Source organism: Rhinolophus hipposideros, assembly GCF_964194185.1.
Source record: "Rhinolophus hipposideros genome assembly, chromosome: 16".
NCBI classification, from domain to species: Eukaryota; Metazoa; Chordata; class Mammalia; order Chiroptera; family Rhinolophidae; genus Rhinolophus; species Rhinolophus hipposideros.
In genome coordinates this window covers 36903052-36930649 of record NC_138062.1, presented here as the reverse complement: position 1 = coordinate 36930649, position 27598 = coordinate 36903052, and the positions used below count along the sequence as shown (strand labels likewise).

At 35.4% G+C, this 27598-nt stretch overlaps 1 protein-coding gene across 1 annotated transcript in view; it reads left to right on the top strand.

The window, feature by feature from the left end:
- The window catches only part of ANXA10 (annexin A10), a gene marked incomplete at both ends in the record, with an annotated part of 40263 nt that overhangs the window by 9597 nt on the left and 3068 nt on the right, over positions 1 to 27598 (top strand). Inside the window, 7 exons of the mRNA XM_081077371.1 lie at positions 13500 to 13613; positions 15154 to 15244; positions 16234 to 16313; positions 23008 to 23061; positions 23158 to 23251; positions 23917 to 24012; positions 26328 to 26386. Of these exons, the coding sequence (XP_080933497.1) occupies positions 13500 to 13613; positions 15154 to 15244; positions 16234 to 16313; positions 23008 to 23061; positions 23158 to 23251; positions 23917 to 24012; positions 26328 to 26386 (588 nt within the window). The remainder of the gene's footprint in view (positions 1 to 13499; positions 13614 to 15153; positions 15245 to 16233; positions 16314 to 23007; positions 23062 to 23157; positions 23252 to 23916; positions 24013 to 26327; positions 26387 to 27598) is intronic.

Here is a 27598-nt window from a genome sequence, read left to right as displayed (position 1 = left end):
CAAAATGTCTATGTTGAAATCCTAACTCCCAATGTATAGGTTGGTGCAAAAGTAATTGCGGTTTTTGCCATTATTTTTAACCTTTTAAACTGCAATTACTTTTGCACCAACTTAATAATTGTTGGAAATAGGGTGTTTAAGGAGATGATTCAGGTTAAATGAGCTCATAAGGGTGGGGCCCTAATTTGATAGGACTGGTGTCCTAATAAGAAGAGGAAGAGACCCCAGGGGTATGTGCACAGAGGAAAGGCCATGTGAGGACACAGCAAGAACATAGCCAGTTGTAAGCCAGGAAAAGAGGCCTCACTAGAAACCAGCCCTGCTGGTACCTGGGTTTTGGTCTTCCAGACTCCAAACCATGAGAAAATAAATTTCTGTTGTTTCAACCACACAGTGTGTGGTATTCTGTTATGGCAGCCCAAACAGACTAATACAGTTGGTATTCAATAAAGAGTTGTGAACGTATGAAAAGTTCAAGTTCACTGTTCAAATCCATCTTGTTCTCATAACATTTTTTTGCCCACTATCATCTCTCAGATTCATGGTTAAAAATACCGATTTTTGAAGTATCAACATATCTGGGAAGTGCTGGCTATAAAATTAACTTACCTACTTCAGAGGTAGAATTATCATGCCACTAGGACCAGTAATAGGGATCGTATCTTCTCTATTCTCACTTTTAGTTTAGAAATGAAGGGGCAGACATAGCTTACACCTCAAAAGCTGAATTTTATTATACAGTTTATCGCAGATCAATTTTATAAGCATGAATTCAATAAGTTAAAATGGTACAACTACCTTATCTTTCAAATGTATCATGGGTTAAATATATTCCTTTTGGTGAAACTAGGAACTTAACTACCTAAAAAAAAAAATCACTTCAAAAAGATTTTCTATAGAATCAACCAAGGTTTTATAGGTTTAGTAAACCCCCTGTGTATGTTTGTTACAGCCTGAACAATTATTTCTCTTTTACATAACATGCACAATCTCTGCCAGAGTGGTAGGGAGGAACAGAGACCTGGAGGGAGACAAAAAAGAAGGGAGGAAAAGGGAGAAAGAAAATTGACACTGCTAAAGCCAGGCCTCATTCAGCTTCAAAACACTCTTTAAAGTACTTCTAAAAATTTATACTTCCACATACAATATATAATGATTCCCATTTCCCTTAAATTCTCATAAAACTTCTTAGGTTCTTGACCAATCTGACAGATGTAAATGGAATCTCATTGTGGTTTTACCTTGCATTTACCCTAATAATATGTAATGTTGAGCATCTTTTCAAATGTTTCCTTTATATTCTGGTTCCTACTTCTTTTAAGTTAACTCTTTAAACACCTTGTATATTTTTCTTTCAGGAGCTTGTCATTTATTTATTAATTTGTAGTTATTTATATAATTTGGACATTAGTCATGTCTTGTGTGTGTAGACGAAAAATATTTTCCCCAAATATATGGATTAATTTCACATTATCTTGTACAAATCTTGTGTCAAGAACTGTGACGGGTATGAGACTTTTACATATTTACAAGGTAGCAAGTTTAACCAGCCAAGATAACACAGCCACTGGTAGAAGACCGGAGACTCCTGGCTCAAACACAAAAGACAGCTTACCACTCAGAGGAGTGGTAGTAGCCAGTGTGTGAGAATTTTTGCACCAGTTCCCCAAGCCTCTATCCCACAAATGAATACAAAGATGACCAGATAACACCTGGTCCATGCAGTGAGTTGTACTGCAGAAGAAAAACCATGAGATTAGAAATCCGAATCACTTATCACAGGCAGAATGTGTAAGGAGACGTTTTATCTTCTGATGCTGTTCACGATACAAACATCCCTGGAAAGGTAGTCCAGCACAACGGGCTGTCAGAGGCTCACTCCATATAACATTTGGAAACATGAGACCTACAGACAAATGTCTCCTAACAATATCACTGCTCATTTCTATGCCACTTTCACTATTCACTTTTTTTTTTCTGTGAGCACACCCATCCCTAAGCCACTTCTATTATTGTGACCAACAAAAGCTGAGACGAAGTCCATCAATTTTGTCTTACACAGTATTTAATTATCAAAAGACACAAGCGGCAGGGGAAGGTCAATTGTCAGCATTGATCCCAACCGTGCCCCCACAGGGGCCTGGATCCAATGAGCTGAACAAATCTCATAAATCATCAGGGCCTATCTTAAAAAGCTGAGTGGATTTCTCTCTAAGTTTTAGCAATGACCTCTCCACTTGAAGTTTTCATCTAGATACAGCAGCATGTATTAGTGATGGCACAGTCCTCACCTTGGCCCACAAGAAGTAAGTCTAGGATAAGTCTATCATCCATAACAATCTTGGCCAGTGAATTGAGGCTGTTCTGAAAACCTACTAGGGCCAAAGTGGTGTGATTAGACATTCCCTCCCCAGGTGCCAAGGTTGTTGTTCTTGCTCCATCACTAGAAAACTGTCATTATTCTAGCAGCTATAACTTCATCATTGTTCCCCATGTTTCCAACTTACACCTAGAACTTCCTTTGGGAAGGGTCAGGTGCAGGAGGGACAATGGCATTTTAATAAATCTTCAAGAAAGTCATTATGTCCCACACACAGGCTGTGTACTCAGGTAGTCATTTTCCTTATGATCTAGAATTATGAATGCCCAGAGATAACCTGATTGGATAAACCAGGATTATTTGAAGTCCTATGCCTACTATTGGTCAGGCTGCTACCCACAGAGTAAACCAACAGTTACACTCTGAGGTTGACAATGTTAAGAGAAAGAAAGTGTCACTATGTCCAGGAATGGTCAGGATAGAATCCCAAATCTTCAAACTATCTCTATATAACTAAAGGAAAACTCCTGTTTCTCTCTACAATTACATAATGCAACACTTCACTTCTGATACCAAATGTGTGGAAGTGGTTTCCTCAAAGTAAACAATTCCGATACTAACTACCCAAAGTTACCACAGACACCACAGGTTAAGGGCTCAGACTCACAAGACTGCCTCCCACTTCAGATGCCAACTACAAGTCCCAGATTGTCACCTGTACTTCTGATAATAGACTAGAATGGCTCGCAGAACTCAGAAAAGTGTTGTACTTACGATTACTGGTTTACTATAGAGAATATAACTCAGGAAGAACTAAATGGTAGACCTGCATAGGACAAGGGATGTGGGAAAGGAGGCAGAGTTTTTCTGCCTTCTCCAGGTGTGTCACTTTGATGTGTTCACCACCCTGGTTGCAGCCCAACCCTCTTAGTTAGAGTTCTTACAGAGGCTTTATTACATAGGCAAGACCCATTAACTCATTGGTCATTGGTGAGCAAGTCGGTCGCCAGCTCTTCTCTCCTCCCTAAAAATCAGGGATGAGGCTGAGGATTCCAACCCTGTAATCACAAGGTTGGTTCCTCTGGCAACTAGCCCCCTTTCACTAAAAGTACCTCATCAGCATAAACTTAGGTATGGTTGAAAGGGGCTTATAATGAACAACAAAAGACTCTCCTCTCACTTCTATCACTCCGAAAATGACAAGGTTTTTAGAAGCTCGGTGCAAGGAGCTTCTCAAACAATCAATCAATAAATATTATTATTATTATTATTATTATTATTATTGTATCACAATAACTCTCCCCCTTCATCATGATCAGTATCCAGGAGAAACAACTGCATTCAGTGGCCAAATTGCGTTACTAAGCCATGTATATCAGAAGGAGGTAAAGGAGACACAGTCAGAAATCTTACTGAGTTGATCATTTATCACCAATACCAGAAGCCTTTGGATGGTGGGGTGGGGAGCATGAAAGATCCATCAAATACTTTATTAGTCTATTCTGGAGTGGCTTTTGTAATAAAAAGTGTACATGGTCAGACTGCAAGTAGCCTGGAAAGCCAAAGACATGACACAGATAAATGTGAAGAACCACAAGGTGTGTCCAGAGACTGCTAATTTCACAGGAACCACAGCACTGTAACTTGAAACCGTGTCAACAGCTGTGAGGACTCTTCGTAGCCCCATGAGGGGATCAGAGTCTGATTCGGCCCAGCTGTCAATGCTGTGCAGGAGCAAGGCCCCAGGAACTGTGACATCCTTCTCCAAGAACAAAGCAAGGCAACTTCTGACTAGAGTCACATAGTTGGCAAGCAGTGGTACCGTTAGCATCAGACACACAGACTACTTTCTACATACCCAGTTCATGATGCTTTGTGGTGATGGATCCAGGTAACAATGACATAATCTGCAGGCTTGATCAGCAGCTAGAAGCCAGTTGGTCTCATCAGGGACTAAGCCCTTCCTGTGGATACCTACAAGAATGACACAAAAGTTCTCATCAGCAACCACCCTTTGTTTCCACAGATAACAGCCCCAAATAAACCCCATTTTCATAAGCCACCTGTACTTTTCCAAGTGTTAGACCAAAAAGATAGGTTTAACAGCCCAAGAGTGAGTAAAAAGATAAAAAGTTTATCAAGGGGGGTGAATACAGGCCAGAACTATGAGAACAGCCTTGATTTCTGCCCATGGAAGAGACATTGTCCATTCTTGCTTCTCCACAGCTGTTGAGAAGTTGAGCAGCTACCTAGTGGACGCCATCTGGTTTCAGTGTGTCTGAACCATCAGTAAACCAGGTCAAGGCATTTAGGCAACTGATTGAAGTCTCCATGGATTTAGCAGTTTGTTTCAAGCAGCACAGTGGGGGTTAAAGTCTTTCCAAAAGAAACAGTTGCCATTTTTCATAGAAAGTCAAGGTGTTCCTGGGGCCAGGCCAGCTGTTTTCCTCAGTGGGCCATTTCCATCAGATAAGTGAGGCTTGTTGACTTCTGCCCACCTTGTTAGCCACTGAGTCCCAGTTGTCCCACCAAAATGGGACTACCAGGCACAAGGGTCACAAATCTCCATAGACCAGGTATTTAGTTTCTACAGGAGTTTAACAGCAAGCCAACAGCTGTTTTTCAAAAGTACGGAAGTTGCATGAGAAAGACAACAACTTTAAATACTAAGAGATACTTCTGGGAGGCTGCCTTCTCTTGCCATAGGTTCTAATCAGCAAAGTACACATACAGGGACTTGCAACAGGAAGTGATCATTGGGATAATGGGGCCCTCCTCATATATGGCTACAGGAAGAAGTACTTCCCTCTACGTGGCTCTTTTCCTATCACGAGCATCCCCTTTGGTATTTATCAGCCTTCACAATAGAAACAAATAAAACATAAATACTACTAATTGTTAGGTTGGTGCAAAAGTAATTGCGTTTTTTGCAGTTTTTTTTTTTTTTTAACCTCTTAAACTGCAATTACTTTTGCACCAACCTAATATATTCAACAATGGAAGTTATGATAAGAGTGCAGCGAATCAGCCCAAAGGACCCCAATCTCCTGTTCCTTTAGCTTCCTTTCTCCCACCGCAAACCTTGCCCACATGCATCATATGAATTTGGGTCTTCCCCAAATATAACTAATAGGTCCACAGAAAATGGTGACTTAGCAGCTGCATCCAACAAATTCATAAAAACTGGAGTCCTTCTACTCCCCAGTGTCCCCCAGTATAGTCAGTATAGTCTAGAAGTTTTTAATTTCTAGAATTTTATTTGCTTTCTTTTCAATTCTGTTTTTTTCATAGTGTTCTTTTAGATTGCTATTAATTGCCTCAAATTTATGGGGTTTTAATTCTGCTATTTGTAGAGTCCACCATCTGTCCCTCTGCAAAACTGATTCTAAGTGCATATCATGATATTTTTATTTTGAGAACTTTTAAAGTGGGTCTTGTTTTCATATATATATATATATATATATATATATATATATATATATATATATATATATATATATTCCCCCTGGAGAGTCAGAATTCCTCTAGATTTATTTTGCATTTGTTTCTTCCTGGTGTCCCAAGAGAATCACCAGCTCAAGATCAACTTTCATGATGATTTCCTTTCATGGAGGTCTCAGTTCATTTGGAAATTCAATCCCAAGGGAGTCACAGCGCTATTATTTTGAATTCTCATGGAAAAAATTCAACTCACAACCCAGGCAGCGAGAGGTGATTTTTCTGCCCATCTTCTGCCCATCTTCGAATGCTGAATGGTATGCACTGTCGACCCAAAGTTGAAAATCCATGTACAGGGAGGGCCGACTTAAATTATACATGGACTTTCCACTGCTCAAAAAGTCAGCTTGCCTACCTGCCCGTGCTGTTCAAGGATCAATTGTATTTTTCTCCTAGCTCACACTGTTACTGGGGGTATAATCCTTTGAAGGTACCAACCTATATAAGAGGTTTCAAACTTAGTTCCCTGAGTTACACTAGCCCCATAAATGCTCTCTTGTCCTCATATAATGTCTCTCATTGGGCACTGAAAACCCAAAACAAATAGTTCCAAACCAAACGCTACTCTCCCCAGTCACCTACAAGGTCATCACCAAGGTCAGCTCATTTGCTTATCCTCTGATTTTCATTTATCTCCTGGTTTTTACACCCAGAGATTTTTCTTTCTTCAGAGATCACGTATACTTTTGAAGGAATGTTGTATTTTATTGTCGTTTTGGACAGGAAGGGAATTTTAGCTTGAATATACCGATTTTCCAGAAGATGAAAATATTATCATTATTATCAGACAAAAATTAACAATTCAAATTTCCACTGAAAAGTGAATCATTAGATAAACTGTGAAAACATCTCTAAAGCGAAGCTGTTCAGAAGAATATTCACTTACCACCGTGAAATGATAAAGCAGCTTGCACAAATGTTCCTATAATATCAAATTGTGCACGTATACATACAGTAAATATTGGTGTGGGTAGAATTAAGGCAAATTCTAAAGTTACACTTTATACAGGCCTACATCACTGAGTGTTTAAACAGCCAGTATTATTTTTTATGATGATAGAAAAAGGCAAATAAGTTAAAAGCATATAAAACTGTTCCCCTGAGCGTATCCAGACTTGCAAAATATCAGTCATATTTTTACTTCTTGCCCCTTTATCACACATAATTAGATAAAGGAAAGAGGAACAAGGAAGAACCTGCCATTTTAATTTCAGTTTTAATGAAGTGGTCAGAAGAGCTGCAACATGGGTAATCTGCAGTTTCATTAGCAGCATAGAACAGCTCAATTTGCAAAGCAAGTACTCATTAGCTTAATGCAAGGCCAAGCTGTGATTCCCACAGAGTCCCTTTAAGGCAAGACTTTGGCAAACAACAACTCAGAGGCAGTCAGGCTGGGGAAAGTCACACTCCAAAGGTTGCTTCGGCAAAGTTATTTATATAACTCCAAGTGAGAATTTAAGACTCTAATTTGAGAACCTATTTGAAGGCTCCTCTTTGAACTTGCAAAGTTTAGATTGAAACATACTGTTCAATATTTATCTTCCCAACTGAAAGTATTATCTCCTTGATGTCCTGATAATATATTATTTCCTCTGCTATAACACTTTTTGTGTTGCAGGGAAATTTTAATTCCTGTGTTTCCGCCCCCTCCACTAAATAAAACTGCTTAAGGATAGGCAGTTTTCACTTGTTTATCTTTGAACAGCCGAGAATGAGTCCAAACAAATAATTGTTGAATTACAAGTGGTTCTCATCCTTTCATTTATTCTATATCAATTTTGTAAGTGTTTACTGGGTAGCAGGCACAGTTCTATAGGCCAGAAAAAGAGCCATGAATAAAGCAGGCCAAATGCCCTGCCATGATGGAGCTTACAATCTGCCTGGGTGAGACAGATAAAAATTAGTATGTGTGTCATGTCAGAGGGTAATAAATGCTCTGTGTGTGTGTGTGTGTGTGTGTGTGTGTCTGGGCGGGGGGGGGGGGGGGGTAAAAGAAGCCTGGTGAGAAATAAAGGAAGTGTTGGGGACCAGGTGTACTTTTAAAGTGTGACAGAGTCAGGCTTCATGAAGAAGGCAGAGACACGTGAGCCATTTGAATATCTGGAGAAAGGACATTCAAGAAAGAATGAAGGGCAAAAGAAAGACCCTGAGATGGGAGCAGGTGTGCTATTCCAGCATCAGTAAGAAGCCCACTGCGGGTGGAACAGTGAAATCCAAAGGAAGAAAAGAGTGGTAGGAGTTGACTGCAGAGCAGTGACCAAGAACATGTCATGTACCTTGTCAACCACTGCAATGACTTTGACATTTGCATGGAATAAAACACCTGGCCTGTTTGCTTCATCCTGAGACGAACTACACAAACGTCATTGTAGTTTATCCTGGAGTTTAGAGTGGGAAGGGGCATTTAGAACAGAGGAGTGACAAATCTGATTTGTATTTTTATAGGATCACACTGTCAGATGTATTGAGGGAAGACTGTGGGGTGCGAGGACAGAAGGGAGACTCATGTGAAGGTTATTAGGTTCATATAGGAGAGTGATGGTGGTGGCCTGGACAAGGGTTGAAGCAATAAAAGCGGTAAGAAAGTTTCTGGATGTATTTGTAAGTTTGAGACAATAGAATTTACTGCAATTGGATAGTGTAAAAGTTGTGAGAAATACAGTAGAATAGATAAACTTCTGAGGTGGAGCAGGGGAAGAAACAGGGAGATAATCTAGTATCAGGCATTTTTGACCTGCAGCATATTAGTTGGGATTTTTTTTTTTTTGAAAATAAAAAGACATTTTTGAGTGCCTAATATGAGCCAGATATATTTTAAGAATTTCACCTAAGTTAAATATTGTTATACTTAGATCACGCCTCTGAGGCAGGTGCTGTTATTATTTTCACTTTACAGATAGGGAAGCAGACACAAAGAGGTTAAGCAACCGACTTGCAACCTTACAGCTGGTACTCTGCACCGCCAGTATTCAAACCTCAACAATGTACCTGCAGAACCTGTACACTCTAATGGCATTAGATGATATCTGATTCTGTTTCCTCCAATGCAATTATATAATTTCATTGAAATCTTTTATAAAAGCAGTTTACTATAGCCATGTACACACACACACACACACACCGAGTTACAAAACAAAACTATACCAGCGCCATCTAGTGGCATTACTAATCTCAGTCTACAGTGATATACATACTGAAGTGCTCTCAGCATTAGCATAGACAGTAAATGAAAATTGTTGTCACAAATGTTTGAGAGGGATGGTGATCAGAGACATGTGACTAAAGATTAAATAAAAGACGTCTGCAATGTCCAGGTAATCTTCAGCTTGAACATTTCCTTTATCTTTTAAATATCAGTAAATTAGGGGTTTTCTCTTTCCATATTCATTTATTTAATAGTCTTTCACTTGTTCATGCATTTACATATTATATATACTTTATGCTCTGCACACTTTGTATACTCAGCATTGTGCTAGAACCAAAAGATGAATTTAAGAACATTTATGAGAAAGTCCACGTCCTGATAGACTTTTGAGGGAAATAAATACAAATAAAATGGTCATTAAAATCTAGTGTAATAAATGTGAAGATAGAGCCATGCTGGCAAAGAAATAATCAACTTCACTTAGAATTAAAGGAAGGCTCATAAAAATGATAATTCTAATATTTCTACCTTTCCAACAACTTCCAGGTATCATTATTGATCTATTTGCATTTAAAGTTTCAAAGCATTACCACTAAATTTAAATGTCCGTAAATGCTACATTCACCATGTATATGTTATGTTATGTTCATCACATTGCTGATATATGACCAGTAGCTTTCTACAGCCCACAGAACATTTGAAAAAAAGCTAGAGGCCAAAATGCTTGATTTAAAATCCAGGCCCCATCACTTACTTGTTGAATTATATGGCACTTGCTACCTAAGTTCTAATCGCCAGTTTTTTCATCTATATAGTGGGATGGTTACAGTTCCTAATTCATAGTGTTGTTGTAATGAATTTTTACAGTTATTCTAATACTCTGAATCCTGTCTGACAGTAAACAATAAATATTAATGTTTATTATTATCACCACACTATTCTGCCTCACCCGCTTGAATTTCCATTATTAGGACCTTTCCACTCTGAACTAGAATGGACATAGGAATATCTGACATCCAAAGATTTTTAAAAACATTTAGATTTCAAATCAATTCCACATTTATTTAGAGTTAGCTTATCCCTTTAATAAGCACATTCTGTTCTACCCAGACCAGTGTCTTCTCTGTTTTTAAATATTGTCTCTTATTGATATCTCCTATGCTTTGCCTAACTAAATCCCACCTCATCTTTCAAAAATTAGCGCATGTCTACACTTTCCATGAACCCTCATTTTATTGATATGATCTCTCTTTTATGAATTTCTATAATTCTATGAGCCTCAATGCCCTTCCCAAAAGAGCCTCATTTGGGCCTTTAATAATATACTAGATTATAGTTTTGCTTTACTGTGTATATACTGTTTTTTTCCACTTCAGTGACATTCAGTTGGAGTAAAAGAACAAGAATTCCATCTCCAAACAGGATATTATATTAAACTCACCTGAATAACTTTACAAACTCGTCCTCCCACCTAGAATTCCCACCTGGCACCCATCCCCATCCCTATTAAAGAATCATTATTTTATGGCATCAGTATTAATATGGGGTGTATAATTTTCCTAATATGGGGTGCATAATTTTACTAGTATGGGGAGGGGAAATACTAAAAACGACTAAATTAGAAGACATCTGATTCCTTTTAAATAGCTTTTCCAAAAAATGTTACACAGCAGTGTCCATTAAGAAAAGAAACAAGTGTTGTGTGCTAGACTTTTAAAACAACGAAGTAACTAACTGAAAATGTTTAAGGAAATAATCCTAAGGGCACAAGTCTTTTCCTATATTAGAGATACTGCATTTTGAAATTTCAAAAGGGGCAGACATTAAAGTTAAAATAGCTAATATTAATTAATGTCCATATCTCTTGGTAAAGCATATTGAGAAAACTCATCATTTCAAGAAGTCATCATTATTTGCTGAATTAATGGAACACAGTCTTAGAGTTCTTTTGTCACCAAAAGCTGCCCTGGTTCCTGAATTTCCACAGGAGCGAAGATCCACAATCTCACACAATTCTGCACCGTAAGGCTAATTTGATATCCATCTTCTCGCCACATGGATCTTTCAGTCTCTGCAGAGGGACTTATTCACACCACAAATGCAAACACACAGGCTCAGATGCAGGATTACCTGTGACCCCGCACTTTTATCGACCAACTCACCTTCTTGGATGGCGTACACGTCAGAATTTTCCAAAGAAACATAACCAAACTGAATACGTACACGTACCTGGACACATTTCCTTGATAGGTGGCATGAGCCAGACTCCTCCGACAAATCTAGAACAAGGGGCCGCCTCACTGAGGTACCCAGGTGTTTCTCATGACAGGAATCCCGGGCAGGTCTCGTAGAACCTCCGAGATCCCGTGAGATCCGGCTGCCACTGGGGAGAGAAAGGTGCTGCAGCTGCCCTGCAGGCCGCGGGCCTGATTCGCTGATCTCTGAGCTTCTTCTGATTGATGTTCAGTGTATCCCAACCCATCATCCTCTGCCTGCCCCTCCACCAAAAAAATGCATGCATACATACGTACATACATACATACAGACATACATACTCACGATTTCTCCATTTCTTCTTTTCACATATCTATCATAGATACAAATATACAGAGGGAGAGACTTTAAGGAATTAGCTCAAGTGATTGTAGAGACCAGAGTGTGGTAGGCTGGCAGACTTGAGATTCAGGGATGAGTTGCCATTCAGTTCCAAAGATGGTCTGCTGGCAGAAGTCTTTCTCCTTCCATGGAGGTCACTGTATTTCTATTAAGCCTTTCAGCTGACTGAATGAGGCCTGCTCATATTATGGAGAATAATACACTAAGAGTCTACTGATTTAAATGTTAATTGCATCTAAAAAATATCTTAACAGAAACATCTAGAATAATGCTTGACCAAATAGCTGGATACTATGCCGCGTCACATTGACCAATAAAATGAACCATCACAAATGGTTTCTCTGTCTCCTATCACAATGCTACTTGTCCTTCCTTGTCTAAACATATCCCACTCTCCCAATCCTATAAATTTTTAACTGAATTGTTTTAACCCTCTTTTATTACTGCTTTCGGATCTTATAATGTGAAAAACGATATTGAAAGCCTTAGAAACCATATTAACTCACTATTTTATGTATGTTATATCTGGGTTTATGCAATGTGGATCTCCTTGAAAACAGAGACTGTGTTGTATTTCTCCTGCACTTACCACCATGTCTGGGAAACAGTAGTAAATAAATACTTGTTGAGTAACTGCAACCTTTCATTCAAAAAATGTTCATTAAACTCCTAAGAATATAAGCTTTCCAAGATCATATGTTCATATCTGTTTTATTTATTGCTATGGGCCCAGTACCCAGAAGAGTATTTGGCTCATAATAGCATCTTAACAGCTATTTGGTAAAGGAATTAGAAAAAGTCAATGGTAAATAATGAGGTGATTAAGAGGAGATTTTATGCTTCTTATATATACCCCTAGCACCTGACACAACTCTGGACATTATTGTTCATTAAATGAATTGCATTGACCCTAGTAAAAATTCAATAGATTCTCTGTATTACCAGTTGGTTACCACTATGTGCATGAATGTTTTTATTTGCTGCAAAGGAAAATTACAGTATAGGAAAGGTGCTGTCAGATTACACTAAATAAAATAAAAATTATAACTATTTTGTTTTTATTCTATTAAAGCACATTATGCCTCACTGGGATCTTTCACTTGAATTCTATTATTGAACCACCTCAGATCTAAAATATTGCATATTTTAGAGTAAAACTGAATATACTCTATACATTTCAGCAAGAAATGATAAATTTTAAACATCTTTCATATATCTTTGTAACTTTACAAAAGATAAATTTAATATATATGTTTTTAAATATTCCCTCTATACTCGTAACATAAAAGTCAAAATAAAATTATCCGTTTCATACTTTTATATCTGTCTTCCAAGGGTAAAAACTCAGCATGCTTGTTTTTCTCTAGGAGTGTTTAACTTTCAATATTTTAAATAAATGTATTAATGTGGCTACTAAAATTACTTAAATCATTTACACAAGCTTTTTGGCAATAGTATAACTAGGAACCCCTTGCTAAGAGAGACTGCTACAATAATTGAATAAAATAAAATAAAATAAAACGCATGTTTTATTTAAGGATTAATGTTTCATTAATTTTATACAAAACTAAGTTCTAACTAAAATGTTTTTAGGTTTTAACTTTTACTTATTTTCATAATGAGGTCAAAAGAGGGTTGGGGTTGAGATTAAGGAAATAATTTTGTTCTATGTGTATGTGACTAAAATGTCCATATAAATGACATCTCACGGAGAGATGTGATTACATCAGTCATTTTCAAACCCTCAAGTCCATCATCTCGTGTGATACATGTATATATGTGTGAATCAAAACCAGACTTGTCATTTTGTGAAATGATGTGGAAAAGGAAATTTTACTGGAAGACTTTCTGCAATTATCCCATTTCTCTTGTAAAATTGGTAACTGATATAATAAAAGTATTTTTTTTTCCCCTTCATAGGACCTGATTGGTGACCTGAAGGAGAAGCTTTCAGATCACTTCAAAGATGTGATGGTTGGTCTCATGTACCCACCACCATCTTATGATGCTCATGAACTCTGGCATGCTATGAAGGTAGTGGTCTGATGCAAAAATATACCTGTGACAGGTACAGGCTGATATTTCAGTAGAGATGGAACTGTCCTGTGATATTGCTACATGTAGTCAGAGAAGGGGAGGGAATATCTGAACAAAGATAAAACAATGGAAATGCTGTGGTCACGGGAAGTGGCCCTGTTAGTAAGAGGGGGTCTCTTAAACCTTCAGGCTGGGATTAGCCTGTTCTTGGTTGTGCAAACTCAGACTCATTAGCCCAGTTGAGATACCAAAAGGAAAAAGCAAGTAAGCTTCCGGGCAAATTCAGATTTGTCTCTCCCCAGTAAGTATTCATACAGTAAGGGGAAATGTTTTGTCATGTGAGGCTCTTTCAATTATTTGTAAAAATTGAGCTCATTAAGTAAAAACAAGATACTGAATCAGAGGCAAAATATAGATGACATCTTTATTTGGATATTTTTGTTATGTTCAGTCCTTTACAAAAATTATTGCTCAAATGTATCAAAATTTTACTTCCGAAGGATTAGAATCATTCTTTCTCAGGGGAAGTCATTTCCATGAAATAAATTGACTACAGATTTGGTAGAGATTTTGTTGGCCAGGGATGGTGGACAAAAGGCTTTTTACATCTTTCCAAAGTTTTATAGAAAACACCTTCTGAACTGTTTAAATCATTCCAATACGATGAATAGTAATGATTACAGATTACCACAGATCTGTGGTTCACAGATCACCACAGATCTGTGGTTCACAGATCACCACAATCTGTGAACAATGTTTGACAGGAAAAAGGAAAAGAGAAAAAAATTCAGGGAACCTGGATTTTACTCAACATACATTTGCAGATCAGAATAGCCATTGTATAAAATTTATATGAGTTTCACCTAATCGCTTATATTTCAAGTTGCCTATGTAAGTTCTTTCCTCTTACAAAATTATGTTACTAAAAACTATAAGAAGAAAGATATGTTACTGTTTAGATAAAACTGTGATATTGTATCAATATCTGATAGAATGGTAAGGATTTCTGAAGCTTTCCTGAAAAAGAAGTGTTGCCTTTAAAACCACTGTTAGAGAAGAATATATGCGCATGGTTGTAAGGGACCACAGATAATATGCAGTCTGAATGTTTAGGTAAATGGTACAAAATTCCACATCTAGGGAGAGTCAAAGAGAGGTCCCTTAAACATCCTTGAGAAGTTGGGAGACTCGGGTTGAAATTTCAGCTTGTCAAAAAACTGATATCCTAGCACCCAAAAAAAAAAAAAAAATCAGATTTAAGAGCATTGTTTAAACATCTTTTGTCCACATATTTAGAAATGTGTATGCTCTTTTATTCTGAATGAAAGAACAAAGTTTCAGTATCTTCTCAGCATCCAAAAGCTGGTAAATAACAGATCCAGAACTAACTGGGCCTATCTTGATTCCAAACACACTTCCTTTCCCCTCTGCCACTTCTCAGAACTCCAGGAATGCTGTATCCCTTTAGACAACATAAGGTGCACTATTATTCCCAACACAAATGCCTTTATTTTTCTCTCTTTCTCTGTCTTTCCAGGGGGTGGGCACTGAAGAGAATTGCCTCATTGATATATTAGCTTCAAGAACAAATGGAGAAATTTTCCAGATTCAAGAAGCCTACTGTTTTCGTAAGGAAATATACCTATGTACCTATATTTTACACACATATAAACTTTATACTTTTCAAATAACACACAAAAGTTTATGTATTTTAAAGAATGTTTATGACACTGTTATATTACAAATAGCACTCACTCAAGACCAATCAGTGCACTAAGCAAAATGTATGATTAAAAATGAAATAATTGCCTAGACAATCAATTAAACAAATTTTCCAGGATAATAATTACAAGTTTCTGTCAGGTGAATGTTTACATTAAGATAGGCAAGTGCCCAGCACAATGGTTCAGGGACCATTTTCTCTCTTACCCAGGAGAGACCAGGTACGTGGACAAAATAAAGCAAAGTGTAATAATCACTCAACAGATTCTACAAATATGGGAATGACTTCAGTTCACGTAAATTTCATAATCACTGTAATCTACCTCAAAATCAGATTTTTACATTTTAAAAATAGAAAGGTTATTTTCATTTTTTAAAAGGTGTCATGCCTTAAATTCCATTCCATTATGTATTATGTGACATTGAACGTCAAGAAAATGTTCCAAACAGTCAGCTCTATTGCACTTGAACAAAAGTAAGACTTTCTCGAGGGGAATGAAGTAAGAACCTTCACTTAAAATATTAAAATGAGACAAAACACTTGGGAAAAGCTCTGGACTGAGCAGCAGTCTATGTAAATAGAATGCCTAATTCTGAATTTTGAGAATTAGAGAATGTAATATGACTTCTAATATTTTTCAACTTTGGAATAAAGATATTTCTTAAGAAAACAGACCGGTTCCTGTGTTATTGTTAGGTGTCAGATTTCTTTGGTGAACGGTTGATTGGCTTCATTTGACTAGAAGGTAGTAAAAGGCAAAGAAATGTCGCAGATTTATTATATTTCCTGTACTTACCACTTGCAACTGTAGAAGTAGCATTACCTTATTCAAAACACATTGATATGCGGTTCTATAATAAATCATACCTGTAACATGGATGTTTTCTTCTCCAGAGTACAGCAGTAACCTTCAAGAGGACATTTACTCAGTGACCTCAGGACACTTCCGAGATACTCTCATGAATTTGGCCCAGGTAGGACACTCCAAAATTCACACCATTTTGCACTATTAAAAAATAGATACATTTCATTTTTTTTAAAAAAAAGGACATAAAACTCCAGGTTATTCCATTTTAACAGTAAATTCTGTATAATAACATGTGTCGAATATCAGCTACATTCAAGGCATTATAATAGACATATGAGTTGGATATAGAGTCAAACAAATATGAATAATGCACCATCTCTGCTATTTTGCTAACTTCCTCCTTTGTAGTGGATTCACATGTCCAATCAAACACAGGAGCTGTGGTTCCCTTTAGTGTGTGTTTAATGTGATTAAAATCTCTACACATGTTTTGTATGATTTAATTAAAGAATGGATAAATATATTAGCCAGATTGGAACACATACTAATAATTATATTTACCGTCAGGAAATACAGATTTTAATTCGTGTGTGTGTGTGTGTGTGTGTGTGCGCGTGTACGTGTGTGCATCTCCAAGTTATTGTCATTTTTATAAGCATAAGTAAAGAAATACAAAATAAAACATTGCTAAGAAAGCCAAGTATTAACTCCCCCAGATTGAGGAGAGTGGTGATTTGTACTGATTGGAGTCCTTCAAATTGTTGAATTGAAAAAAGTAGCACAGTACTAAGCAAATCCATTGAACTTTCCTTTAAGTTAAAATTTCAAATTTTAAAAGCAAAATCAAGAATTTGCTTTATTGTGTCTGGTTTTGATTTGGTTTGATTTGGATTTGTATAGTTTGGTTGCATAGTTCATAAACTGCCTATATCACCAATCTCAATTAATTGAGTTCTATTATAAGGGTTCTAATCTCTAGGATTGTAACATCTAATCTCTAGGATTGTAACTAATATATTATATTACTGCCACTTACATGAATATCAAAAAAAAAATCTGAGAGTAGTTTGTTTTCTTTATAGTACAACTTGAAATTCTGTGTAAATTGTAGAAATCAGCTTATTTTAATTTGTAAGAGAAGTTGAAGTCATTATAGGAAAAATGTTTCAAAAAATTATTAATATTTAAAATTAATCTCACTTAACATGCTAATAGAACATTTTCTATCTTTTAAATGTTATGAGATTAATTTCAACTAAAACACTTTCTCTATTTATAAGGGTCATTATTTTTAAATTTTCATATAATGATGCTATATAATATAAATTAAAACAATACTTTCCAGTTTAGAAATTCATGTTGATATATGTATTACTCCTAATAGAGAAGTTAAGCAAATAGTCTCATTGTAAATCCATGAGCTGCATTCTATTAACAAACAAGTCTTTATTTTCTTAATAACGAAATAAAAGTTCATTTAATTATTGAAGATAAGATGTTATCTAATAGGGGAAAAATATATTTTATTAGGACTACTTTGCTTTCCATTAGGACTGTATCACAGTCCAGCTTCTCCTTCTGCCAAATTCTGCTTCTCTTCTCTTTCCCATAAGTGTTGGTTTCAAGCACATTCCATATTAAACAAGATGCATGCTGATCTCATCTCAGAGTCAGCTTCCCACAGAACCCAACTGGCTATGTCCCTTCCTTGGAGAGATGAGGAAACTGAAGCCCAGAGGTTAATTGACTTGCCCAGCATGACACATCTACTACTGAATGAGAGGGCTACTACAAAAATACACCTAATTACACTATACCTCCAATTCAATTTAATTACTCGTACATCCAATTCCATTTGATTTCACTACAGTTCTACTTCATTTGGTACAACGTCAATGACCAATACACAAATAACCTCTTGGAATCTCTGCACCTTTTTGAAGGTTGAGGTATAAACCACCTAAAAGTAATTGATATCTAAGAATCAAGATCACAGTATATTTTTATAAAGCAAACTTTCTTGTATTTCAGAAAATAAAACACACTTCTGAAAATTAAACATAAGAGAAAATAAATCAGAAGGGGAAATCAATGAACAATGTTTTCCCTTGATGTAATAGGGCAATCGATATTCATAATTGGTGTTCCTTTTTCCTGAAATTAAACAATAATGCTTTATTATTGACAGAGTCTGTAAGTGAGCCTGTGTATTTGTAAATATAATACTATCTGTACACACTTACATATTTAAAAATAACACACAACAATTTATTTCATCACTGGGTTTCACCTAATTTGTATTACGACTTTACAGGGTAAAGTATAACTTCTTAAGTTCAATTTCTAGAGTTCGAACCTTAAGTGTGTATGTGTGTGTTTACCCTAGAAATAGCTTGTCAGTGTAGAAAAATTTTCCTTTCACAGAATATGAAAAATGAGGCAGAATAGAGACCTAGATTTTATTAGGAGCCAAAGAAAATTAATAAGGTTTCCTTAAAGATTATATACTTATTAAGTTTCACAGTACATTTCCCTTAAAATTTAAAACATACTTTACACGTATAAAATACATGGAAATTTCATAGAAATGACTCAGAATAGAAAATTGAAGTAAAAAACTTATAAAAAGATACATATTTGTATAATCTCCTTTCATAATAATAATCTTTTTGAAAATCAAATGTCCCATGATAATTCATACTTCTTAGTAAGATGTATAATTTATCTTAAGTTTTTAAATATTTTGAAGATTTCCAATTGACTCCTGACTTCTACACTAATGGTTCAGCATGGAACTCCTGACTTAGGATTTGGATCAGTACATTTAGAAGATTGGAAGAAAGATATATGAGTAAAGTTGAATTAGGTAATTGAAAAAGTCCATCACTTCTCCAGACCTATCTGTGTTGTACACCATTTCAGAGAGAATCTATCTATATATTTTGGAATTACTTCCTAAAGGGTTGTGAAGTTTAGAGCTGATGAGTTCCAACCAAACAACTGAGGGGTACCGCAGCATAACCAAATCTCTTCTACCCTCTCTTTTGGATTATGATTATCTATCTATCTATCTATCTATCTATCTATCTATCTATCTATCTATCTATCTATCATCTATCTATCTAGTTTCTTTAACACAACAAGGTATATATTTATATATCTGCTTCTTTTGGCTTGCCATAAGTCAGTTGCATATCCTTAGATTTATCATCTAACCTTCTTGTGATTCAGATTAGAGAGATTCACTCCGTAAATTAAAGTATGTGAACCCATTCTTCTCTCAATGCCCTCCCAGCACAAATATTCTAAAGTTCTTCAATTGTCGTAATTACAGTCTCTACCTCCCTCAGCATGGTCACTTTCTGAATCAAAGGAAAGACTGTCCATGACTTTCATCTTTTTCACATCAGGAAAATTAAGATACACCTCTTTTTGTGAATTAATAGAGACTGAGGGAATTAGAGCACTGAAGCCTTAAGATATTCATGAAATGGAAAGTGTTGAAAATTACTGTCATATTTTCTGGGAGAGAAAATCTTTCACTTAATCTATAAAGTATTTTCCTACCGTGCTATTTCTAATAAGGAAACAACTCAGCCAGAACACATTCTTCTTGAAAACGAATGCCAATCATTAAAACTGGCTTACAATATTTCCTGTGTGCTTTTATTAAACTAGATTTACAGAAGATCTAATTATCTGTCAAAGAATGAAAAATTAGTCACTTTGAGATTAATTAATCAATATGTGCAAATCACCCTGAAGATGATAAATGTTTTCACAAAAAGAAAAAATGGAACCCACCCAAGTGGATGCTTCCTCCTCATCTTGGCTGTCAGGATTCTCCTTACCACAGTTTCTCAGCCTAGTCCAGTGAGGCCTTTGGGAATGTTATTGCCAACAGCTTTCAGTGATATCTGCAGTCTATTTACTGTTCCAAATATTTGCAGCTAGATTTTAATTTCCTTAATTTCTTCCTGTCACATTTTTATTTTGCCAATTCTGTACTCATTTATGCCATTTCTCTGGCATATACATCAATCACACATGGCTTGCTGCTATTTTAGGCTGTTTATATGCCAAAATCAGCTTGATTCTGCCTTGGTGGAAAAAGCTAAATCACAAACTTACTTATTCACATTATTTTAATTTACCAGTTGGCTTTAAGTGCTCTTAACTTCACAAAGAAGTACATAGATGGGCACCATTTCAAGTTAAATGTCCAAAAATCTCTTTTTTTCAAAAAAAAAAATTCAGATACACAGAACTGCAGAAAAATGTTAAATAGTTCTCACAAACTTTGCAAGGGTACCTGTTGACTTAGCTATATAGTTTGATTGGAAATCACTAAGCAAACACGAATGATTTAAAGCTACACGCATGGTTAAGATTAACAAGGGAAAGGTTGTAGATACAGACAAGAATAAGACCAAAGAGTGAATTTTACAACTTTCCAGTATTAAGAGATTGAAAAGTAAAAGGGAACGAATACACAAGATTGAGAAGGACTAACCAATGAAGTAGAAAGAAAGAGAAAGAGAGTTCAAGATTCTGGAAGCCCAGTGATGAATGTGTAGCAAGGAGAGAGTGATTAATTGGTTCAAATCTTACCGATAGGTCAAATAAGATGAAGACTAAGAATTACCGTGATAAGTTTGTGTTATTAAATAGATGGCATATATCCATAGGAGATATAGGATATTAATTGCTTTCAGTCATTTGTTGCTTTAAATTAAAACCATAAGATAGTGACCAGAGAAGACTGTCTGAAAATAATGAGTTCTTTAGGCTAGGAGAATAGTAACCGAATCTCAGGGACAGAAATAGCACTGAAATCGAATAATCATTTTTTCTAACAATCATATCTTAGGTAATTCACTTTATATATGTAAGCTCATTTATTTTTTTATCTTCAATGGGCAAAAAAATACAACCACTAAGGTCCCTGCACCTCAACACTTCTGTAATTTGAAAATAACACTCATAATCCAACCATTCAATAAAATTATGTTCACTCTAAATGTTGTCTTTTACTTCTTTGTCATACTCGTATATGTAATATATAAAAATATAAATATATAAATATAACTATAAACATAACATATTTTAAAATAAGAATCCCATGGTGTATTCTCAGTCACCTGATATTTTAAGCAAATGAAATGAAAGCAGAAGAAATATGTCTGATAGGCTTATATCAATTTTCCCTTAGATGTACACCTTTAGATGATACACAACTTCTGAGTTACAGTTAAACTTACTAAATCTTCCAGGGCTACAAATTTACTTGCAAGAAAACATAGTTTATTTCTCTATTAATGTATTGATCCTTCTGATATGCCTCTAGTTTTTGATTAGGAAGAAAAAAACTAATATTTAATCTAATATGGCAAATTTAATCCATATACTATGTGGAACAGTCAATGTGAGTGTACATGGTCAGTCTCATTTATATGTTTATTGAGCTAAAAAGTCAACTGTCAGATTTCTGGTCCTGCCCTGTCCTTCTCTCTACGAGGGCACTTGGTGGAGAAGCATGTATATGTGTAGTTTATGAGATGTCTTGGGAACAGAGAAGTGATGGTGTGCTTAGGTCATCAAGATATTTTCTTCATCCTTGCTCATCACGACTGCTCTAGGCAACTCTGGACATATAACATATGAGGTATAGGTGTTCAGGATATGAGCATTTCTCAGTGTCAGCTGTCAAACCATATAGCTGGTGAATTTATGATCCTTTTTCTGTCTCCATTTGGTCAGAGCCAAGTAACCTTTCATGATGGTTTATCCTCACCTTTGCCCTCACTGGAGCTGAAGAATCCCACTAAGGTCGAGCTGTGTCTCTCACACAATTCCAGCCAACATGGTCTACCTTGTAGCCCTTGGCTACTGAAACAATTTGTCCCTGCCATTGTCATAAACAACTCCATCAGTCAAGCTCCCCAACTATGTTCTCGGCTACCATACCAGTTCCTCCATCAGAAGCAGATAAGAAATTCGGGGCCCATTTATACTACTTAGGGATTGAGATTAACTCAGGAGAGTTATATTCAGGACTTCCCTCTGCCCAGTCTTGCTTATTACTGAATTCATTGCAATAGGGCTATTTCCAGTCTAAAAACATGACAGGATCAAAAACCACTTTATTCTCAGTGTTGTCTAAACAGAATTTGATATATAAAGCCTACCCTCCAGACCTTGGCCCAAAGAAAAAGTTAAATAAATTGATCACACGTCTCTCCTACCTCTTTCTCCCTTCTTGTCCTCATAATCCTTGGGAACTAGAGGGTCTTGCATTGGTTAGCCCTCCTTCTACTGTTTGAATGGACATTTCTTAGGTTAATTTGGCCATGTCTGTTCTTTATATGATAAAGGAATGATTTACAAACTATAATTGTTCCACAAAATTTGGATTTCATGACTATTTTATTTTTGCATATTTGCCATTTTATAAGTCACAGATTGAATAATAATCATTCTTTCTGTCTGCATTTTCATTCTAATAATGTTAAATCCTATCTCTACCACTTACTGCCAGTCAGTGGATGGGAGAGAAGATACTACACAGAGTGTCTTTTTGATGGGGGAGAAAATACTGCACAGAGATTTGGAAAAGTGAAAAACATTTTAACATCTTGAAATAACACCACTGATTAAAAGAAAAAGTAAAAAAAAAGAACCCACATTAAAAAAAAAGGAAAAAAAAAGACACTTCATAGACTATCTAACTCAAATAATGGTAGAAATTTCTTAGGAATTACCACTGTATTTGGTGATGCAAAGATTTTTGTCCCAATGTTTCTATAAGGGTTGTCAATTAAGAACAGTTACAAAGGAAACCCTTTGTGCTTATTTTACAGGTAACCAGAGAGGAAGGGTATACAGACCCTGCTATGGCTGCTCAGGATGCAATGGTAACTACAACCAGCTCTCAAAATGACTGTAAAGAACCTTTGTTAAACTGGTCTGGGATGGTCCTGGGGCTACTTCCTGCATGTATGATGTTTCAGGTCCTGTGGGAAGCCTGTCAACAGAAGACAGGGGAACACAAAACCATGCTACAAATGATCCTGTGCAACAAGAGTTATCAGCAGCTGTGGCTGGGTAATTATTCATCAGGTTTCTTTTCAGATACCTAACTGATTAAATAATACAGAGTAAGTAGTTAACTGGAAAAACATAGGGGTGTGGGGGGGAATATTACATATAAATAGAGGAAAGCCAGTTATTTCAAAGATACTAATTTTGAATGATGTTTATACAGACATTTAGTTTTTCCAATAACTGAATTTATATAACCTTTAAATACTGAACCTTTTTAAACCATCTTTGTTTTTGATGGAGAACTTACTCAAGTATATTAACTATTTACTATTGGGCGTATTTTATGTTGTCTTGAGAAGAATAAAGTGAAAATGGCTTAATCAGTCCATGTTGAATCAAGATCATTAGTATTGACGTCATGATTTATGTGAAGCTGCCTTGTTGGTCTTAGATATGTGCTCATATTAGTTTGCACTTTGTTTGATTTTCTCCGTGTGTACCTTTCTGTTTCGCTTATTCTTTTAATTCTTTTTTCTACCTATGCAGAAAAAAGAAAAGAAATCTATAAAAATCTATAAAATTTTTTTTACAGATTGCCTACTTCACCCTCACCTCCATCCCTACACTTTATTTACTTGCACTGTGTGCAAGCATCTGATCAATGTTTATGTTTTTAATTTATAATATTTGCAAAACTTCCATTGAATTATATCACTTTGTTAAAGTTTTCCAGGAATTTCAAAATATTTCTGGGCAAGACATAGTAGATGCCATTAATGAATGTTATGATGGATACTTTCAAGAGCTGCTAGTTGCAATAGGTAAGTAATAAGTTATTTAGTGAACAGCAGACCTTTTATTCTACAACAAATGCTGATTGACTCTGATTATATTAAAAATGCATGATATGCTCTTGATTGAGTCACTTCCCCCTGAATTTAATTACTTAGAAGGGATGTAAACTCTACAGAGGAAAAGTACACCAGCTACTGATACAATGCACTCAACTGGCAACCGATCACTTTAATGAACTAACACCCTTCTCTAATACCTGGTTCAAGTTACATACTAGGAAACATTGGATTCTCAGATGCTCTCTCTCAGGTAATTGGGATCTCACACGTTTAAATTCATTATATATGGTTAAATTCATATATATTAATTAATATACATTAAATTAATTTATATATATTTAATATACATTATATAATATAATATACATTATATAAATTTAATATACATTAAATTAATATACATTAAATTAATATACATTAAATAAATATACATTAAATTCATATATATATGGACTTCCATTCCGTTGTTAAAGAGCAGGTAAATGCTGACAATATGGGTTCCTGTTCTCCACAAGGAAAAGAGTTTTTTGTTTTGTTTTTTATCACCAACTCTAATAAATTCACCTTTAGGATTAATTCTTATCATAAAAAAAGATTTACCAAGTTGTTACTTTAGTCGTCATTTCTGCAGGCTATTGTGAAAGAAGTATATTCTTCCTAATTAAGAAAAGGCGTCCCTCCATTAAGGGGGAAACAGTGGTAGCTATCCGCAAAAACTATTATTAAACTACCCATGCTTTACCTCTGCTGTGCTCTGACTTGACAGCATACATTGCAGGGAGTACAAATGAGGGGTCATTGTGAAATATCCTCTTAGTAGACATGCATCAAATAATCACTCAGATGTTTGTTGAACAAATTAATATTGTGATTTTTCTAGTCCTAGAATGGCACAAACACATGTGGGCATGGGAGCTGAGAGATAACAGAATTTTTATAGTTTGTTTTGTAAAGGAGTTTTAACCTAGGATTCCATATAAAGGGTTTGGTGGGTTCTATGAAATCCCTAAAATAGTATACAAAATATAAATATCTGTCTGTATATTTTTCTGAGAATAAGGTGCATATATTTCAGCAAATTCTCAACATAATTTAATAATTATATGTCACATCAAAACTCCTCATTTTACAGACACAGCCTTGGAGGTTAAGTGACCTCTCCAAAGTCTATCAACCAATGAGCAACAAAGTGATGATTAGCACCCAAGTCATCTGAACCTCAAGATTGCTCTCTTTCCACTCTAGACCACAGCCACAAACAAAGCAGTGGGCAGGAGAAAGAAATAGTGGACATCAGAAATACCAGAAAACAATTTAATGGATTCGTTCATTCATTCAATAAATATTTATTATTTACTGTCCGGGTCATTGATTTAGGCACTGCAGATGGGACAGTCAAACAACAAAAACAACAGCAGAAGTCCCTATCCTTAAGGCACTTATACTCTAGCAGCAACTCAAGAGTGCTTATGGAGTTCATAGTTATAAACAAAAAGAAAAGATCAAGGCATGGTCTCACCATCTAAAAGAATCACTAGGACTATAGACAAAACAATTGTTATGAAGATTTTTATTTCACCTAGAAGTTACAGCCTATACACACTACTCATTCATTAATTTATTTACTTATTTAAATGAACATTATTGAATGTCTACAATCACCAACTGACTTTCATCAAGGACAACTATTGACTAGGCTCCAGGCTGTTCTAATGCGATGGTGGGTTTGATTAGATGATTTCTAACACTGGGACAGGCCAGTTAAGGTCCATAAAATTTCTCCTTAAGAGACCTCAGGTTTACTCACAAGTCTGCAAAGGATTAAAAATAGTGTTTGGGAAGATGAACATTTACACAAGACCACGTCACATTGAATCCTACAATAATACAATAATAAATAATAAAAATCTATAATAGTGTTGATAACCTGGGTCTCTTTGAAGCTCTATTTAATTTTCAAATAAAGAGGACACATTTTTCTTCATTGGGCTATATGAAGGAATTAAGAGAGGTCCAAGATAAATGGTATAGATAAATGATAACCTTAATGAAACATTTTAATATTGTTGCTTTGTATCTTTCTATAAGATATAGTTTTACTACTGTTCTAAATGTTAAAATTTTAATAAATGTGCAATGAGGGAGATCCCACATAGGACTCAAAAAGTATCACTCTTTTAGGATTGTAACAGAAAAAATAATAATTTTTATTGTTTCTCAAATTTTAAAAATACATATATTGTCACTCAAACTTTCTTCTTTTCTCTCTGATTTTTTGCTAGTGCTCTGTGTTCGAGACAAACCAGCTTATTTTGCTTACAGACTATACAATGCAATCCATGTAAGTACTGACCACATATTTTTTAAATTTCTCCAGAAATGTTCTCTACTCTCTTAAAAGACTAGTTTTGCTTCCATTATTTAAATATGATTTTCAGTTTTGCTCTTGTATGCAAATGTGCATTTAAAAGAAAATACAGTCATGTTATACACCAAAATGACTCATTAAATAAAAATAACGTTCTGCTTTCTTTATCAAATTGAGGTAAGAAAGAAGTATGATTCCTTGGGGCCTATCTCCTCCACGTGCTTTAGTGTTCCTTAGCAACTGAAGAAACTGGTAAATCCAAATGCTTTTGTATCTTGTCAAAGACTCCACTTAATATTTATGTACAAAACATATGGCATCAAGCAGAAAAATGTCAAAACATTACAAACTGTCCGTAAGAAATTGTTACATTTCTGCAGTTTTACAATAGAAAATAATATCAGTGGTTATTTTTAAACATAAAGTGTTATTTTCAAAATAATACTTAAAAGGAGATACCTAGACAACAATAAACTCTAAATCTGTTTTTGTGACCAAATCAGAATGTTTTTAATAGTCTAGCATGATAGTCTGTTTTACAACATTTGGTACATTCATTTTTAAAAAACAAACACTTAAATGCCTAAGACAATTCACACCTTATTCATAATGTGCACAAAACATTGAGAAAAAGGAAAGATCTGATACAAATCATTATACATGTTATAGCCTTGAAAACTCAACGAAAATTATTAAAAATATTTCACTAGTACAGTAAATTTAATCATCAGAGTGTCTGCAAAGAAATTTTTACAAACTTTGTAAAAGTAGCCAGCATGCTTGGATACTATGCAATTATCAAGAATACTTCTGTTATATATGTTGTGTAAAGAGTGTTTTTTATTTATGTACAAGAACCTATGTATTCTCTGAACACGGAAGGGAGATCAATGCTCACTGTCCACTGTTTCTCTTTTATTGTATCTCCAAGCAGAAAAAGTTGATTTAATTTAAAAAAATATTTAAAACATTGTATTGGGCAATGCTGCTGCATGATTTCAACAGTTTTCTTCTCAAACAACAGAATAAAGCTTCCCTTGTTAGTGACCATGGGAAAATTATCACAATTACTCTGATTCCAATTATGCCCAAACGATGGCTACTTATTCTAATAAGTAAAAATTGTATCCCTGTTGTGTGTGTTGCAATGCAAGAGGCAGGTGTGTGTGCTCACAAATGGTTTGG